General features: G+C 44.7%; 1 protein-coding gene across 2 annotated transcripts; it reads right to left on the bottom strand.

The window, feature by feature from the left end:
- Window positions 1–505: 505 nt before the first annotated feature.
- Window positions 506–14,128, bottom strand: LOC117350756 (transcription factor HES-2-like). 2 transcript variants are annotated; one of them, XM_033925313.1, is made up of 6 exons: window positions 13,823–14,128; window positions 6,512–6,635; window positions 5,862–6,002; window positions 2,204–2,299; window positions 1,966–2,044; window positions 506–1,732 (listed from the first exon to the last, which is right to left on the bottom strand). In XM_033925313.1, exons 1-6 carry the CDS (start codon window positions 13,867–13,869, stop codon window positions 1,278–1,280), a joined length of 942 nt encoding a protein of 313 aa, XP_033781204.1. In that variant the 5' UTR covers window positions 13,870–14,128; the 3' UTR covers window positions 506–1,277. The 2 variants fall into 2 exon arrangements, with proteins under 2 accessions (XP_033781204.1, XP_033781205.1); XM_033925314.1 differs by lacking the exon at window positions 6,512–6,635.
- Between the last annotated feature and the right edge of the window lie 2,215 nt (window positions 14,129–16,343).

The raw sequence follows: 16,343 nt of genomic DNA, 5'->3' as shown, positions 1-16,343 counted from the left end.
GCAATTCAAGCTCATGGATAAAGGAGGGATTCTTTCAATTTACCTTTTCCAAAATATCACTCCGGGAAAATGCTTAGGGGGAGGGTTCTTTGAGTGGGCAGACTTGTTGGGCTGACGGCCCTTTTCTGCCGTCATACTCTATGTTACAACATTTGGTAATGACTGTAACCTTTTCTTCAGCTGGTCAGGACAACCCAAATACAGCACCTTACAGTAATCCAGTTATGATGGGGACCATCGTGAAGGCTGCGCTCTTGATTATTTGGATTTTGGCATTGCAGTTATGGCCAGAACTTACCTTGGGCCTCCTGGACTGCTTTGCCTCATGTGGACAGCCAGTGCCTGTTAAGTGACTCTAAATAGCACAAGGTCACCATTCTCTAATTTACAGAGTCCAATTACCATAAATGTAGAGCCAATCACAAAATAGCGCTTGAAAGAATTAGGAATCAAAATGAAACTCTGAAAAACAATATTTATTTAAAAAATTTGTATTCCACATATCAACTAGGCAGATTACAAAGTAAACGTACGACCTACAAGCAATCCTTATTAATAGAAGGCTTTTACAAATAAATGAGTGTTCAGTAGTTTTTCTGAATGATCCAAAATCTTAATTTTGGCCAAGGGACAGTTTCATTGCAGACTGCCAAGCAAGTACTGTGGCACTTCTCCATACAGTACACGATATCTAACTGTCCAGATCGTATATGCAATAGGCAGCCAATGGAGCGATGTGCTCATAAGGAGACGACCCCTGTGATCATCCTTGCCGCTGTGTTTTGCACAACCTGTGATTCCCAGAAACAAGACATCACAAAAATCTAACTTTGTAATGACAAGACTTGGGATCGCTATCTGCATTGGTTTTATTGTAGGAAAGCACTGTTAACATTCAAGATCTGATCATCCATTGCTTGGTGTACACCTGGATAGACATTTAACAATCTCATGTAATCTGATCTTTTCTCTTCATTGTCTAGGGTTAACGCCAACATATTTCTAGCCATCCACTTCTTGATCTCATCCATACAGACCATCAATCTACTCTTTACTTGATTGTCTCTGTTTTCAGCTGGAACGAAAAAACAGATGTAATCGGCATAAATTTGATAGAGGGCATTTAATTTGGTCAAGACCTGTCCTAGTGAGGTCTATAGTTGTAATATGGAACTAGTAACTGTCCACCTCATCTTCAGCTTTAAAACCCCTTGAAGGAAGGTTTACAATTGGAGTTTATAGAAAGGGAACTTTATAAACATCATCTTGAACTAGTCTTACCAAGGTCTCCATACAGGAAGCAAGATACCAGGGGCAGAGACTGACCTCCAACATGCCAGATGGCATGTTGCAGAAGAGTATGAAGGAAGACTGGCAGCAGAGGTATAGTACTGAGAGGGCCACTGTGGCACACAGGTAGGACTGTGCCAGATTGGGGTAGAGTAGGACTGATGCGGAATATTCCTGGCCAGTCCCAGAGGAGGACCCTGCTCACACACTTCCTGTGCTTTCTCTTCCCGAAGCGCAGAAGCAATCGGCTGTCCCTTCTCCCCCCATGCCTTAGCATCTGCACAGTGACTGGAACCAGTGCCAGTAAGAGCAGGGTTGGTCTGGGCCAGCTCCAGATGGGCCAGAATCTGGGATTTCACACAGGAGTCGAGAGTGGCAGCAGAGTCCAGGAATGCTGTCACGGCCCTACGACAGTGACTGAATCCAGCCATGAAGTCTTGCCCTGGGGTGGAAAAAGAAAGGAGGGAAAAAAGCACAATGAGGAAAGCAAGCTCGTATGCAACATCAGTATCCTCTTCCACAAGCTCTCGTTTCTCCCTCGCCCTCTGGGTACCACAGAAACTGCAGCTTGTGGCAGCTTTTCCCAGCTATGAAAACACCTGAATTTCCTCTGGGCCAAGTTTCTAGTGTGCGGTAAATACAGGATTATTGAGGGCAAAGTAAAGTGGCCTGTACCTGATGTCTTCAGCTTTTCCATCTGCCTTACAGTCAGTTCTAGGATATCGGCCTTTTCCAGTCTGCAAGTCCTTGAGTTCTGGAGATTAAAAATAGAGCAAAAAGGCTCAGTCACAGCACAAGCAGCTCTGGTCAGGAGTGAAGGGCTCAGGGATCCAAGGTCAAGAGCAACTTCATGGGATAAATTAGAGAGAGAAAAGAAGCAAAAAGCCCTTGTGTGATTTCCCAGTCTCCTCACCTGTGCCAGGGGCATCTGCAGAAGAAGCTGCTTCAGCTGGCCCAGGCTGGCATTGATCCGAGCACGGCGTCGCTTCTCAATCAGAGGCTTGACGGACTGCATAGAGAGAGAAAAAAGAGACCTTTCCATAGCAAAAACCAATTCAGCACCACAATGAGATCCAGCCCTACATGCTAGCAGAGTCTGGGCAGAGCCACACCACAACTTAGAAAGAAATGGGCAGACAAAAAAAACGGGAACCCCCAAGAAGCCAGACTGCCCAAAAAACTAGAAACAGAAATGCATTTTCCTTCTCCTCCTATTCTCATACCTTTTTTTAAAAGCTTGTTAGTCTGAAGCATTTTCATCTGGTGTGGGAGCTTGCTTCACATATTCTCATACCTTTTTTTGGCTTTCCAGCCTCTCACACGGCTCAGTGTGGAAGCTGACCCCACTCACTTTTAGACATGAGTGACAAGCTTGGTTTTAGGATACTGGAATACTGTGTGCAATTCTGGAGGCCGCATTATCGCAAGGATGTGCTGAGACTGGAGTCGGTGCAAAGAATGGCCACCCGGATGGTCTCGGGACTCAAGGATCTACCATACGAAAAACGGCTTGACAAATTACAGCTATACTTGCTCGAGGAGCGCAGAGAGAGGGGGGACATGATCGAGACGTTCAAGTATCTTACGGGCCGCATCGAGGCGGAGGAAGATATCTTCTTTTTCAAGGGTCCCACGACAACAAGAGGGCATCCGTTGAAAATCAGGGGCGGGAAACTACGAGGTGACACCAGGAAATTCTTTTTCACTGAAAGAGTGGTTGATCGCTGGAATAGTCTTCCACTACAGGTGATTGAGGCCAGCAGCGTGCCTGATTTTAAGGCCAAATGGGATCGGCACATGGGATCTCTTCACAGGGCAAAGGTAGGGGAGGGACATTAAGGTGGACAGACTAGATGGGCCGTGGGCCCTTATCTGCCGTTTATTTCTATGTTTCTATAGATTCAGTGTTATGGGTACTATGTTTGTTACTCATCTCAAACTTTAATTTACCACGTTCATCCACAATTTCTCTTTCTACCCCACTAGAACATTGTTTGAGCAATAACATCTGCTTAGGTCAGAGAATTCCAGTAGTGGTTAGAAATAGAAAAAATGATTGTAGAAGGTCAACTTTTTGTAGGAATCAGAATGCACTTAAATCTGTTCCGTTATCCAACAGGAAGTGCTGAATCTTTTACTCCAGTACCAGCAGATAATTAGGGTTTAATTTCAGATACTGAGACTTGGATTGCTCAGAGGGATCTTTTTATCCAAAACGAGCTTTGCCCACAGGGTTTTTCATAGTATTTTTACCTCTAGGAGGGATAAACGGGATGGGGGATTGGGACTGAACTACTGGTCACTTTTTAATGTTCACCTTACTGATACCCTGCACTAGAAAATGATACTGTCACTTAAAGATGAGTTAGCTCAAGATCCCTTGGGAATATTCCTGTTATATCGCCCTCCTGTACTTTGGAAGGATTGTATTGAACTTATTTCTAATACTATAACGGATACTGTGTTGAAGTATCCCAGGTTATTGGAGACATTAACTTAGACTTAGATGACACAGCCAACAAAGACACTTCAGATTTTATCTCATTTCTGAATTCTCTTGGTCTAGCTTTACCTACAAAAGTCATTACACATGAGAGGTCATATGTTAGATCTTATTAGTTTTACGGATCACATGCATCAACAAACTATGCTCAACGTCTGCTGATCAGATCACTTTCTCGGGGAATTCTGCCTAACAATTTTCATGTCTCCTATTAGTGATTACGCACAGCAGAAGCGAACCATAACCATTAGAAAAAAGATCAGCTCAGATCTTTTTTGGTTCCAACTTCTCCTCTGATAAATTGTCAGAAAGTATCTGGAAAGATTGGAAGGGACTATCAGAAAGGACTTATCAATCTTTATCTAAATTGGTGAGTTATACATGGAAGACACCCTGGTACAGGTGTGCAGAAGATTAGAACGCAAATGGGGAAAAAAACTAATATAGGCATTGATAAGATGACCTGGAGGGTTAACATCAGGAAATACAGCCTAGAGCTCAGGACTGCCAGAAAAAAACTATTATGGCATTAAGATAGCTAACTATGACAATCAAAGCTCTGGTGCTCTCTAATTCCAGCGAGCACAAAACCAAAGCAAATCTGTAGCCCAACAGTAGAGGATTTAGCAAAATGTTTTCATGATAAACTTATTTTGGAGAAATGAAAGTACGATTGTGTCTCTCCTTTGCTCAGAAAGTTGTATTGGATTCCAATCTGTTTTAGGATTCAGTTCAAATGTGCAGGTGGTTTTAAACTTCTCTATGGAATATTTGATCCCTCTACACTGGAATACTCTCAGATCTTGCTACCTGAGGAACACACAAAGGTATAAATTATCGTTCCCTTCTTTTAAGGGAATAAAATGAGTCAGTCCTTTGCTTTCATGTTGGTAGAGATTTGGAATGGATTTCCTGACTATGAGATCGAAAGGTCAGTTGCAATGGTTTTGTAAAACCTTAAAAACTTTGCTGCTCTCACAATATCTAAAGGGTTTACCAACATTGCAAGGACTTTTACTATGATAGGAGAAAAGGGATTAGTTAAGTCTATCTGCTCATTTTTATGTTTTCTGGTCTCTGACCACTTGTAAACCGAGTCAAGCTCCAATGGAAGATGTCCCGGTATATAAACTGAAGACTAGATTAGATTAGAAGAGATGCGCATTTCACAGAGAGCAAATCAAAGACTTTCCCCAAAAGAATGAGCAGGAAAAACTGTCAAATCCAGAGGAAAAAAGAGAAATGGCAGCTGGTGCTGCAAACTATGTAGGATCCTTGAAGCCAGGTTCGACGCACAAATGCATTTCCCTTTGTACTCTGCAAAGAGATGCGTATAGGAACTAGGCCCCTGCAAAACGGGGGAGAGATGGACTATAGAGCCAGTAATGGTAGGAAATAATTTTGCATTTGAACATGCAACACCCTTGTTCTCAGGAGCTGGTAGGATACAAAAAGAAATGCAATTCTGTTTCTTTTTCTCTGGTGTTGGACTGCACGCACAGACTTCTTGGGCTTTGTCTGTTTATTTGGAGGGATTTATAGAGAGGTATATTCTAATTGCAAGTCCTAGGAGGTGTGGTGTTTGAAGAGGCAGGTCCCTCACTGGTTACTTCGCCCTTAAGGATGGCTCCCTATGAGATTAGGAACGCACTCCCCGCACAGTTCAGACTGTGACCCTCTTATTGAGGTGAGTGGGTGTCGGAACCGCCCCTGGATGTTACCGCTCTGTTCCCTGATCCTCAAAAGAGGCTGATGTGTTGGGGATGGGGCTGCCCCATCATTCTGCTGATGGGTGGGGAGAGAAAAGCCCAGCATACTCTGGTTTGGAGGGATGCATCTGAGGTCTGGCTTAGCTTAGGGTAGGGGAAGGGGGAAGTCGGAGATGCCTCTTTTAGTCCTAGGGCAATCAAATTTCTGTTTTCTTGGGTTGTTGTAGAGAAGAGGCCTGAGTTTGGGGGTTTGAGATCTTTTGTTTTGCAGCATCTTCGGTGTGACAGGTCTGACGCTGCTCGCTGGTGCTGATTTTGAAGGTTGCTTGTCTTATAGCCGAGAGATACAAATGTCTTACCTTTTTGTAGATGGTGGGGGACATCTTATGTCTGGCAGGAGCATCTCCAAGATGTAAGTTCTCTGAAGTAGGAGTAAAGTCCATCCTGACTCTCTCTGGTGCTTTTGAAGAAGGAGGAGGGAGAGGAGCTCCTTTGCACATCTTTGTAAACAAAAATAAATGAAAGAAATAGTTTGTTTCCCCTTGGAATATGTTATCAGTGTTATGTTACAGCATGTGTCCAGAGGCTGGGTACAGAATTTCTAGCAGGGATTCAAAACAAGGTTGCATAAGTTTCTACTGGAACAGAACATACGCAAGTAAGGCTAGACCCAAATAGGGCCGCCATGTGAGCAGACTGCTGGGCACGATGGACCACTGGTCTGACCCAGCAGCAGCTGTTCTTATGTTCTTAAAAGTCAGAATAGTTCCCATTGTCAAAGTTTAACGATGCACAGAGCAAACAGATCCTTAAACATCACTTATACACCCAAGTCTGGAAAATGTGGTTCATCCTTTCCCCTCATCAGCAGAAATTAATTAAACAGGAATCTGTGCATTCCCTTCCATCCACTCCAGCAACATCATCGCTACATTTTAGAAAGTTTCCCGAGAAACCCAGCAAAGACACTTCCTCCACCTGAGGGGGAACCAGATCCTCCACTACTCACCTGCAGTCCTATCCAGTTCTGAAGAACGGCTGGGAATGACAGCAGCACACTGGGGTCTTTCAGGGTGTGTTGGGAAGAGGAGGACATCTCTGTCTGTGGCCGGGGCTGGGTTAAGCAGTCTGCACTAGAAAGGCAGAGGAAGGGACTGAATGACAGACTCAGACAGCTCTCTTTTGTCTGTTCCTGTCTTTGTTTTTCAATAAACATACTCAAACAAGAGGGACAGATTTCCATGTCTAAAAAAGCGGCCTGGAATCGATGAGGACACAGCAAGCAATTCCCTCTGAGATATGTGGCTGAGACTTAAAACCAAACCTGATCTAGAAATTCTAGACTGGAGACCTCAAACCTGAAGATCAATAAAACATTGAAAAGAAACTGAATATGGGAAAATCAATTAGCTTAACAGGATTTAAAAAAAAAAAAGTTTGGATAATTTTCTAAAAGAAAAGCCTATAAACTGTTATTTATTTATTCCATTTTTTTTTATACCTTTCTCCCAGGGGAGCTCAGAAGGGTTTACATGACTTTATTCAGGTACTGAAGCATTTTTCTCTGTCCTGGTGGGCTCAAAAACTATCTAATGGACCTGCGGCAAGGGGGGGGGGGGGGGAATTAAGGAGCAGCGTGGGTTTGAACCACAACTTCAGGGTGCTGAGGCTGTAGCTTTAACTACTGTGCCACACTGCCTATTTCTAGGATAAGCTTCATAAATCTGTTTTACTTATTGGGATCTGGCTAGGTACTTGGGATATTGGGCTTGATGGACCTTCGGTCTGTCCCAGTATGGCAGCTCTTATGTGAGCCAAGTCTAGGACAATCGAGCAATTGTGACATCACTGATGAGGCTGGCTCTCAGGCATTGGTGACATGAGGCATTATGACATCACAATCTCAGTTCTGGAATGTTGTTGCTACTCTTTGGGTTTCTGTCTGGTACTTGGGACCTGGGTTGGCCACTGTTGGAAACAGGATACTGGGCTTGATGGACCTTCTGTCTGTCCCAGTATGGCAGCTCTTAAGTGAGGCAAGTCTAGGACAATCGAGCAATTGTGACATCACTGATTAGGCTGGCTCTCAGGCATTGGTGACATGAGGCATTATGACATCACAATCTCAGTTCTGGAATGTTGTTGTTAGTCTTTGGGTTTCTGCCTGGTACTTGGGACCTGGGTTGGCCACTGTTGGAAACAGGATACTGGGCTTGATGGACCTTCTGTCTGTCCCAGTATGGCAGCTCTTAAGTGAGCCAAGTCTAGGACAATCGAGCAATTGTGACATCACTGATTAGGCTGGCTCTCAGGCATTGGTGACATGAGGCATTATGACATCACAATCTCAGTTCTGGAATGTTGTTGTTAGTCTTTGGGTTTCTGCCTGGTACTTGGGACCTGGGTTGGCCACTGTTGGAAACAGGATACTGGGCTTGATGGACCTTCTGTCTGTCCCAGTATGGCAGCTCTTAAGTGAGCCAAGTCTAGGACAATCGAGCAATTGTGACATCACTGATTAGGCTGGCTCTCAGGCATTGGTGACATGAGGCATTATGACATCACAATCTCAGTTCTGGAATGTTGTTGTTAGTCTTTGGGTTTCTGCCTGGTACTTGGGACCTGGGTTGGCCACTGTTGGAAACAGGATACTGGGCTTGATGGACCTTCTGTCTGTCCCAGTATGGCAGCTCTTATGTGAGCCAAGTCTAGGACAATCGAGCAATTGTGACATCACTGATTAGGCTGGCTCTCAGGCATTGGTGACATGAGGCATTATGACATCACAATCTCAGTTCTGGAATGTTGTTGTTACTCTTTGGGTTTCTGCCTGGTACTTGGGACCTGGGTTGGCCACTGTTGGAAACAGGATACTGGGCTTGATGGACCTTCTGTCTGTCCCAGTATGGCAGCTCTTAAGTGAGCCAAGTCTAGGACAATCGAGCAATTGTGACATCACTGATTAGGCTGGCTCTCAGGCATTGGTGACATGAGGCATTATGACATCACAATCTCAGTTCTGGAATGTTGTTGTTAGTCTTTGGGTTTCTGCCTGGTACTTGGGACCTGGGTTGGCCACTGTTGGAAACAGGATACTGGGCTTGATGGACCTTCTGTCTGTCCCAGTATGGCAGCTCTTAAGTGAGCCAAGTCTAGGACAATCGAGCAATTGTGACATCACTGATTAGGCTGGCTCTCAGGCATTGGTGACATGAGGCATTATGACATCACAATCTCAGTTCTGGAATGTTGTTGTTACTCTTTGGGTTTCTGCCTGGTACTTGGGACCTGGGTTGGCCACTGTTGGAAACAGGATACTGGGCTTGATGGACCTTCTGTCTGTCCCAGTATGGCAGCTCTTAAGTGAGGCAAGTCTAGGACAATCGAGCAATTGTGACATCACTGATTAGGCTGGCTCTCAGGCATTGGTGACATGAGGCATTATGACATCACAATCTCAGTTCTGGAATGTTGTTGTTAGTCTTTGGGTTTCTGCCTGGTACTTGGGACCTGGGTTGGCCACTGTTGGAAACAGGATACTGGGCTTGATGGACCTTCTGTCTGTCCCAGTATGGCAGCTCTTAAGTGAGCCAAGTCTAGGACAATCGAGCAATTGTGACATCACTGATTAGGCTGGCTCTCAGGCATTGGTGACATGAGGCATTATGACATCACAATCTCAGTTCTGGAATGTTGTTGTTAGTCTTTGGGTTTCTGCCTGGTACTTGGGACCTGGGTTGGCCACTGTTGGAAACAGGATACTGGGCTTGATGGACCTTCTGTCTGTCCCAGTATGGCAGCTCTTAAGTGAGCCAAGTCTAGGACAATCGAGCAATTGTGACATCACTGATTAGGCTGGCTCTCAGGCATTGGTGACATGAGGCATTATGACATCACAATCTCAGTTCTGGAATGTTGTTGTTAGTCTTTGGGTTTCTGCCTGGTACTTGGGACCTGGGTTGGCCACTGTTGGAAACAGGATACTGGGCTTGATGGACCTTCTGTCTGTCCCAGTATGGCAGCTCTTAAGTGAGCCAAGTCTAGGACAATCGAGCAATTGTGACATCACTGATTAGGCTGGCTCTCAGGCATTGGTGACATGAGGCATTATGACATCACAATCTCAGTTCTGGAATGTTGTTGTTAGTCTTTGGGTTTCTGCCTGGTACTTGGGACCTGGGTTGGCCACTGTTGGAAACAGGATACTGGGCTTGATGGACCTTCTGTCTGTCCCAGTATGGCAGCTCTTATGTGAGCCAAGTCTAGGACAATCGAGCAATTGTGACATCACTGATTAGGCTGGCTCTCAGGCATTGGTGACATGAGGCATTATGACATCACAATCTCAGTTCTGGAATGTTGTTGTTACTCTTTGGGTTTCTGCCTGGTACTTGGGACCTGGGTTGGCCACTGTTGGAAACAGGATACTGGGCTTGATGGACCTTCTGTCTGTCCCAGTATGGCAGCTCTTAAGTGAGCCAAGTCTAGGACAATCGAGCAATTGTGACATCACTGATTAGGCTGGCTCTCAGGCATTGGTGACATGAGGCATTATGACATCACAATCTCAGTTCTGGAATGTTGTTGTTAGTCTTTGGGTTTCTGCCTGGTACTTGGGACCTGGGTTGGCCACTGTTGGAAACAGGATACTGGGCTTGATGGACCTTCTGTCTGTCCCAGTATGGCAGCTCTTAAGTGAGCCAAGTCTAGGACAATCGAGCAATTGTGACATCACTGATTAGGCTGGCTCTCAGGCATTGGTGACATGAGGCATTATGACATCACAATCTCAGTTCTGGAATGTTGTTGTTACTCTTTGGGTTTCTGCCTGGTACTTGGGACCTGGGTTGGCCACTGTTGGAAACAGGATACTGGGCTTGATGGACCTTCTGTCTGTCCCAGTATGGCAGCTCTTAAGTGAGCCAAGTCTAGGACAATCGAGCAATTGTGACATCACTGATTAGGCTGGCTCTCAGGCATTGGTGACATGAGGCATTATGACATCACAATCTCAGTTCTGGAATGTTGTTGTTAGTCTTTGGGTTTCTGCCTGGTACTTGGGACCTGGGTTGGCCACTGTTGGAAACAGGATACTGGGCTTGATGGACCTTCTGTCTGTCCCAGTATGGCAGCTCTTAAGTGAGCCAAGTCTAGGACAATCGAGCAATTGTGACATCACTGATTAGGCTGGCTCTCAGGCATTGGTGACATGAGGCATTATGACATCACAATCTCAGTTCTGGAATGTTGTTGTTACTCTTTGGGTTTCTGCCTGGTACTTGGGACCTGGGTTGGCCACTGTTGGAAACAGGATACTGGGCTTGATGGACCTTCTGTCTGTCCCAGTATGGCAGCTCTTAAGTGAGGCAAGTCTAGGACAATCGAGCAATTGTGACATCACTGATTAGGCTGGCTCTCAGGCATTGGTGACATGAGGCATTATGACATCACAATCTCAGTTCTGGAATGTTGTTGTTACTCTTTGGGTTTCTGCCTGGTACTTGGGACCTGGGTTGGCCACTGTTGGAAACAGGATACTGGGCTTGATGGACCTTCTGTCTGTCCCAGTATGGCAGCTCTTAAGTGAGCCAAGTCTAGGACAATCGAGCAATTGTGACATCACTGATTAGGCTGGCTCTCAGGCATTGGTGACATGAGGCATTATGACATCACAATCTCAGTTCTGGAATGTTGTTGTTAGTCTTTGGGTTTCTGCCTGGTACTTGGGACCTGGGTTGGCCACTGTTGGAAACAGGATACTGGGCTTGATGGACCTTCTGTCTGTCCCAGTATGGCAGCTCTTATGTGAACTATATAAAATTGGTATTAATGGTGATGATCTGTCCTTAGATAACCCTGGAGATGATAAGAAAAATATGCTTCCCAAGATAAAAGGAATTAAAGAAAAACAAGATAAAGGTCAAAGCAGCTTGATTGTGCCGCTGCCGAGGATTACTCTGTCCTTTATATATTTTAGGACTCGGTGTTAGAATTTTCAGTCAGTTTACTAATCTTTTTGATTTTCTTGCTCCCTCCTGATGAGGACATTGAAACAGGACCTGTCGAGCGAGCAAAACGAGTAGTGAACATCATTGAAGAGTGAGTTAAATGTGTAGTGAATATTATTGAACAGCCCTTTTGACTGCATGGGACTGAGCGATTTAAGTATAACGGCGAATGGACCAACAGTTATGACTCTTCATTGAGTGAACTCATACGAGCGGGACTGATTAACGAGTGGAATTGAACAGCGATGATTGAACTTTGAACTTTGTCCCGCTTTGGATTTACTGAGCTAAGTACTTTTCACTGTTTTTCACATTTTTTATTATTTTCACGAACTATTTGTGACAGGTACACAGGGCTCACTGCGCTGTGGTTTGATGGATGAGACTGAGGAGATCATATTGATACTTATATCTGTTTTGGTTTTTTGACGATTTTTGTCACTTTTTGTATTTTGGTTTTTTCATTTTCACATTTTGTGTGTTTTTTTTTATATATTAGGTTCTAGGGAGATTTTCTTTGGGGTGATTTTCTCTCCTTTTGCTTTAATCTGGGGATGATTGTGCTCCCGATTATCTTGTAACGTACATTTATATTTTTGTATACAAATTACATACAATATAAGGATAATATGATGTACGGGGCAGGGTTTATTTAGATTTATTTCTAAGTGCTTGTCACTTCATAAACACCTGCCCGGGGCCAACGGTTATAACGAGGGCACTGGGCCCGTACTGATTGATCCGTTTATTTATCTTGTTTTTCTTTAATTCCTTTTATCTTGGGAAGCATATTTTTCTTATCATCTCCAGGGTTATCTAAGGACAGATCATCACCATTAATACCAATTTTATATAGTTTGGATTATCGTTGTTATTGGTATTTATATTTATATTTCTTTTTAGCTCTTATGTGAGCCAAGTCTAGGACAATCGAGCAATTGTGACATCACTGATGAGGTTGGCTGTTAGGCATTGGTGACATGAGGCATTATGACATCACAATCTCAGTTCTGGAATGTTGTTGTTACTCTTTGGGTTTCTGCCTGGTACTTGGGACCTGGGTTGGCCACTGTTGGAAACAGGACACTGAGCGTGATGGACCTTCGGTTTGTCTCAATATGAGAATATTTGTTTTTAAAATTATTTACTCTGATTGTACTTTCTATAAACAGGTGGATACCACTAACCCAAACAATTACAAATTAATTAAAATAATAATACACTAACCAACAGAGTCTCTAAGGAAGTGCTCAAAGCCACAGCAAACAAGTGCAGGGAACACCAGTAAAACGATTTACTGTGATGCTACTTTCTATAAACAGGTGGATAGCTGATGATCTTAAGGAATGGAATAGCCACAGGTCAAAGGAGGTGATAGTGCCTCTGTATAAGACTCTGATGAGACCTCACTTTCAAAAAGCTATAAATAGGATTGAGTTGGACTAGAGGAAGTGGTCTTCATGATAAAGCAGATGAGGACAGACTTTGGAAGAAAGAGGGGAGACATGCTAGAGCCACTTCCATACTTCCATGGCATCAATGCCCAGGAGGTGAGTCTCTTTCATTTTGGATGGCGGAGGAAATATTTCTTAGCTCTTCATTTTGGGCATCAAGCGGAATACTCATTTGAATACTGATGAGCTTTTAATCCGTTTACATATGATGATAGGAGGCTGCTACAAACCATGGAAAATACCGTGATTAGCCATTTTGGGCAACGATAGCTGAAATACATCGATCGTTAAACACACAATGGGCTAAAATGATGCACTAAAAGTCAGCGATCGTCGCTAAACTTGTTTTCACTGCTTCAGTGACTCGCTTTTACCGACCCGATGCACAAAACAGCCCACCGCGTGTCTTCCCCCTCAATTGCCCATTTTCCAATCCAGCCATGCAAAGTAGCCAAGCGACTGATGCACTAACATCGCGTGGCTTAAAAAAAAAGGGGGGTTTAGCTATCAGAAAAGCCGACAACTAGACCTGTCGGTAACTGTTACCAACAGGTCTGCCTAGTATTTTTTTCAATGGTAAAGATATTTTGTGTGTTACTCGTGCAAAATAGCTGTCCCACAAGAAAAAAAATCCCCCACCACCGATGATGGCCCTCCCTGACAAATGTGGCATCAAGAATCCCCCCCCAAGAGAGAAAATTGGCAGGAGGGATGCACCCTCCCTCCTGCCAATGGAGGCCCTCCCCCCCAAAAGGCAAGAGGGATGCTCTCCTGAACCCCCACCCCCCTTTCAAGTCACACTCCCTTTTCCATACATTATAGAGACTGAATTGAACATTACCTTGTAGAGGCCCTTACCTTAAGGGTGCTTGAGTAACAGGATGAAAAAAATAATGTATAAACATGGCAACAGAAAAATGGGATAAATTGCCCAATGGAGATAAGAAATGAACCTTATAAAATCTACTGCACCCTACAGTTCGAACAGGACAGGAAGGAGAGCGATGAGATTGCAAGTTGGGTCATTGATATTCATATCTCATCTCCTGGTCCTGTCCATCAAGGAGGCGATATGTAAACTTTTGAAAACAAAACCAAAATCTCTGTTAATCCCTCCACCATTGTGTCCACTTTTGGCAGGTGTCTTGCATCTGAAAATGCAGAACAGAGAAAGGGATGGGCTGAGGTGTATCTGAATCTCAAAGAGGAACAGCCTGGCAGAAAGCCCCTGCTGCTCTCCAAACACAGACACACACTCTCGACGTCTCCTAGCACCCTCTGAATGCTGCCACCACAGACACAGACACACCTCTCTCCGTCTCCCTTTGCACATTGGCACACAAGCAAAAAAAGAAAACCATCACCACCACATTTCTTTGGTTTGGAAATGAGTCTCAAAAGAAAATGCAAAAAGTATCTCATTATAAACTACTCTATATTCCCTCTAAGCTGGAAATCTGGAAATTAATTGGGTTTTAGAACGTGTTGCACACGAGAGAAAAATGTGCCCCCAGCGGGGCATTGTCTATAACCCTTCCCCCTGGATGGGAAGCATGCAATGCTCAGCTCCCCACTCGGGGCATTCCCCAGCACAGCGGTTGTCATGTAAAGAGAGCTGTAGTTCTTGCCCTGGAAGTAAGACAAGGTTTGGCTCTAAAAAGACAAAGAATATTGTGCACCTCCACTGGGAACATGATGAGAAGTCACAGGTTACATTTAAATCCCAGCACGAAACCCTTATTTAGATTTCACAAAGGTTTAAGGGCAGTAGTGAGATTTCAAAGCAGGTTCTTTATACAGAACTTTCAATTGCTCTTGCTGGCTCTGATGCTAATCAGGACTTTGCTTTCGAAGATTTTGTAAGTTTCATTTACTTCATAGAAATAGATGACAGATAAGGGCCACGGCCCCTCTAGTCTGCCCACCCCAATGACCCTCCCCTACCTTTCTCTGTGATTAGATCCCACGTGTCTATCCCATTTGGCCTTAAAATCAGGCACGCTGCTGGCCTCAATAATCTGAAGTGGAAGACTATTCCAGCAATCAACCACCCTTTCAGTGAAAAAGAATTTCCTGGTGTCCCCGTGCAGTTTCCCGCCTCTGATTTTCCACGGAGGCCCCCTTGTTGCCGCGGGACCCTTGAAAAAGAAGATATCTTCTTCCACCTCGATGCGGCCCGTGAGATACTTGAATGTCTTGATCATGTCACCCCTCTCTCTGCGTTCCTCGAGTGAGTACAGCTGCAACTTATCCAGCCGTTCCTCGTACGGGAGATCCTTGAGTCCCGAGACCATCCGGGTGGCCATTTTCTGGACCGACTCCAGTCTCAGCACATCCTTACGGTAATGCGGCCTCCAGAATTGCACACAGTATTCCAGGTGGGGCCTCACCATGGATCTATTCAATGGCATAATGACTTCAGGCTTACGGCTGACGAAACTCCTGCGTATGCAACCTATGATTTGCCTTGCCTTGGATGAAGCTTGCTCCACTTGATTGGCAGTCTTCATGTTCTCACTGACGATCACCCCTAAGTCTCGTTCTGCTTCAGTTCTTGTTAGGATCTCGCCATTAAGGGTGTAAGTCTTGCATGGATTTTGGCTGCCCAGGTGCATGACTTTGCATTTTTTGGCACTGAAGCTGAGTTGCCAGGACATAGACCAGCGCTCCAGTAGGAGTAGGTCGTGCATCATGTTGTCTGTTGTGCTTTTGCCCACTACGTTGCTTAGTTTGGCATCATCGGCGAATAATGTTATTTTACCTCGCAGCCCTTCTGCCAAGTCTCTTCCATTTGATAATTATTTAAACGTGGCCCGAGTATCCCACTTTTGTGTTGCCAATGAATATGCATGAAAGAAATTTGCATATAATGGAGGCAGTGTATGTAAATCAAGGGGTGGCCTAGAGCACTTTAGTACATCGGCCCCAGAGTAGGGTAACATTGAGAAGGAAATTGCTGGGCGTGTGTTAGACGGGATGCCAAGTTACCCAGTTCCAGGCTGGAGATTTGGGGATAGTCCTGGATCCTGGTGTGACAATGCGAGGACCCCGTGATGTGCAGCTGGGTGCAAAGATCATTTCAATCTCATGGAACCATGTCCCATGCAGTGGCCCAGCCAAGCCTCCGATAGCCCTTGGAGATTCTCTGTGCTTGTCATATGATTTCTAGAATTCAGACACAGTCTTCGTCTCCACCACCTCGTGAAGTGAAGGCAGTAGCGTGAAAAAGACCCAAAGGCTGAGCACAAGCGGGTTTTGAGCTCAAAGGGCAAACCCTTGTGCACACGCATCCAGTGTCCATGCCTTTTGCATATTATGTGGTAACTGGACTGGGGAGAAAAATGAGCTCTTCCACAGTACATCATCCCAACACTGGGTG

This window comes from Geotrypetes seraphini, chromosome 16 (assembly GCF_902459505.1).
Source record: "Geotrypetes seraphini chromosome 16, aGeoSer1.1, whole genome shotgun sequence".
Lineage (NCBI taxonomy): Eukaryota > Metazoa > Chordata > Amphibia > Gymnophiona > Dermophiidae > Geotrypetes > Geotrypetes seraphini.
The sequence above is the reverse complement of the archived record's forward strand: the minus strand, read 5'-3'. Positions and strand labels throughout refer to the sequence as shown.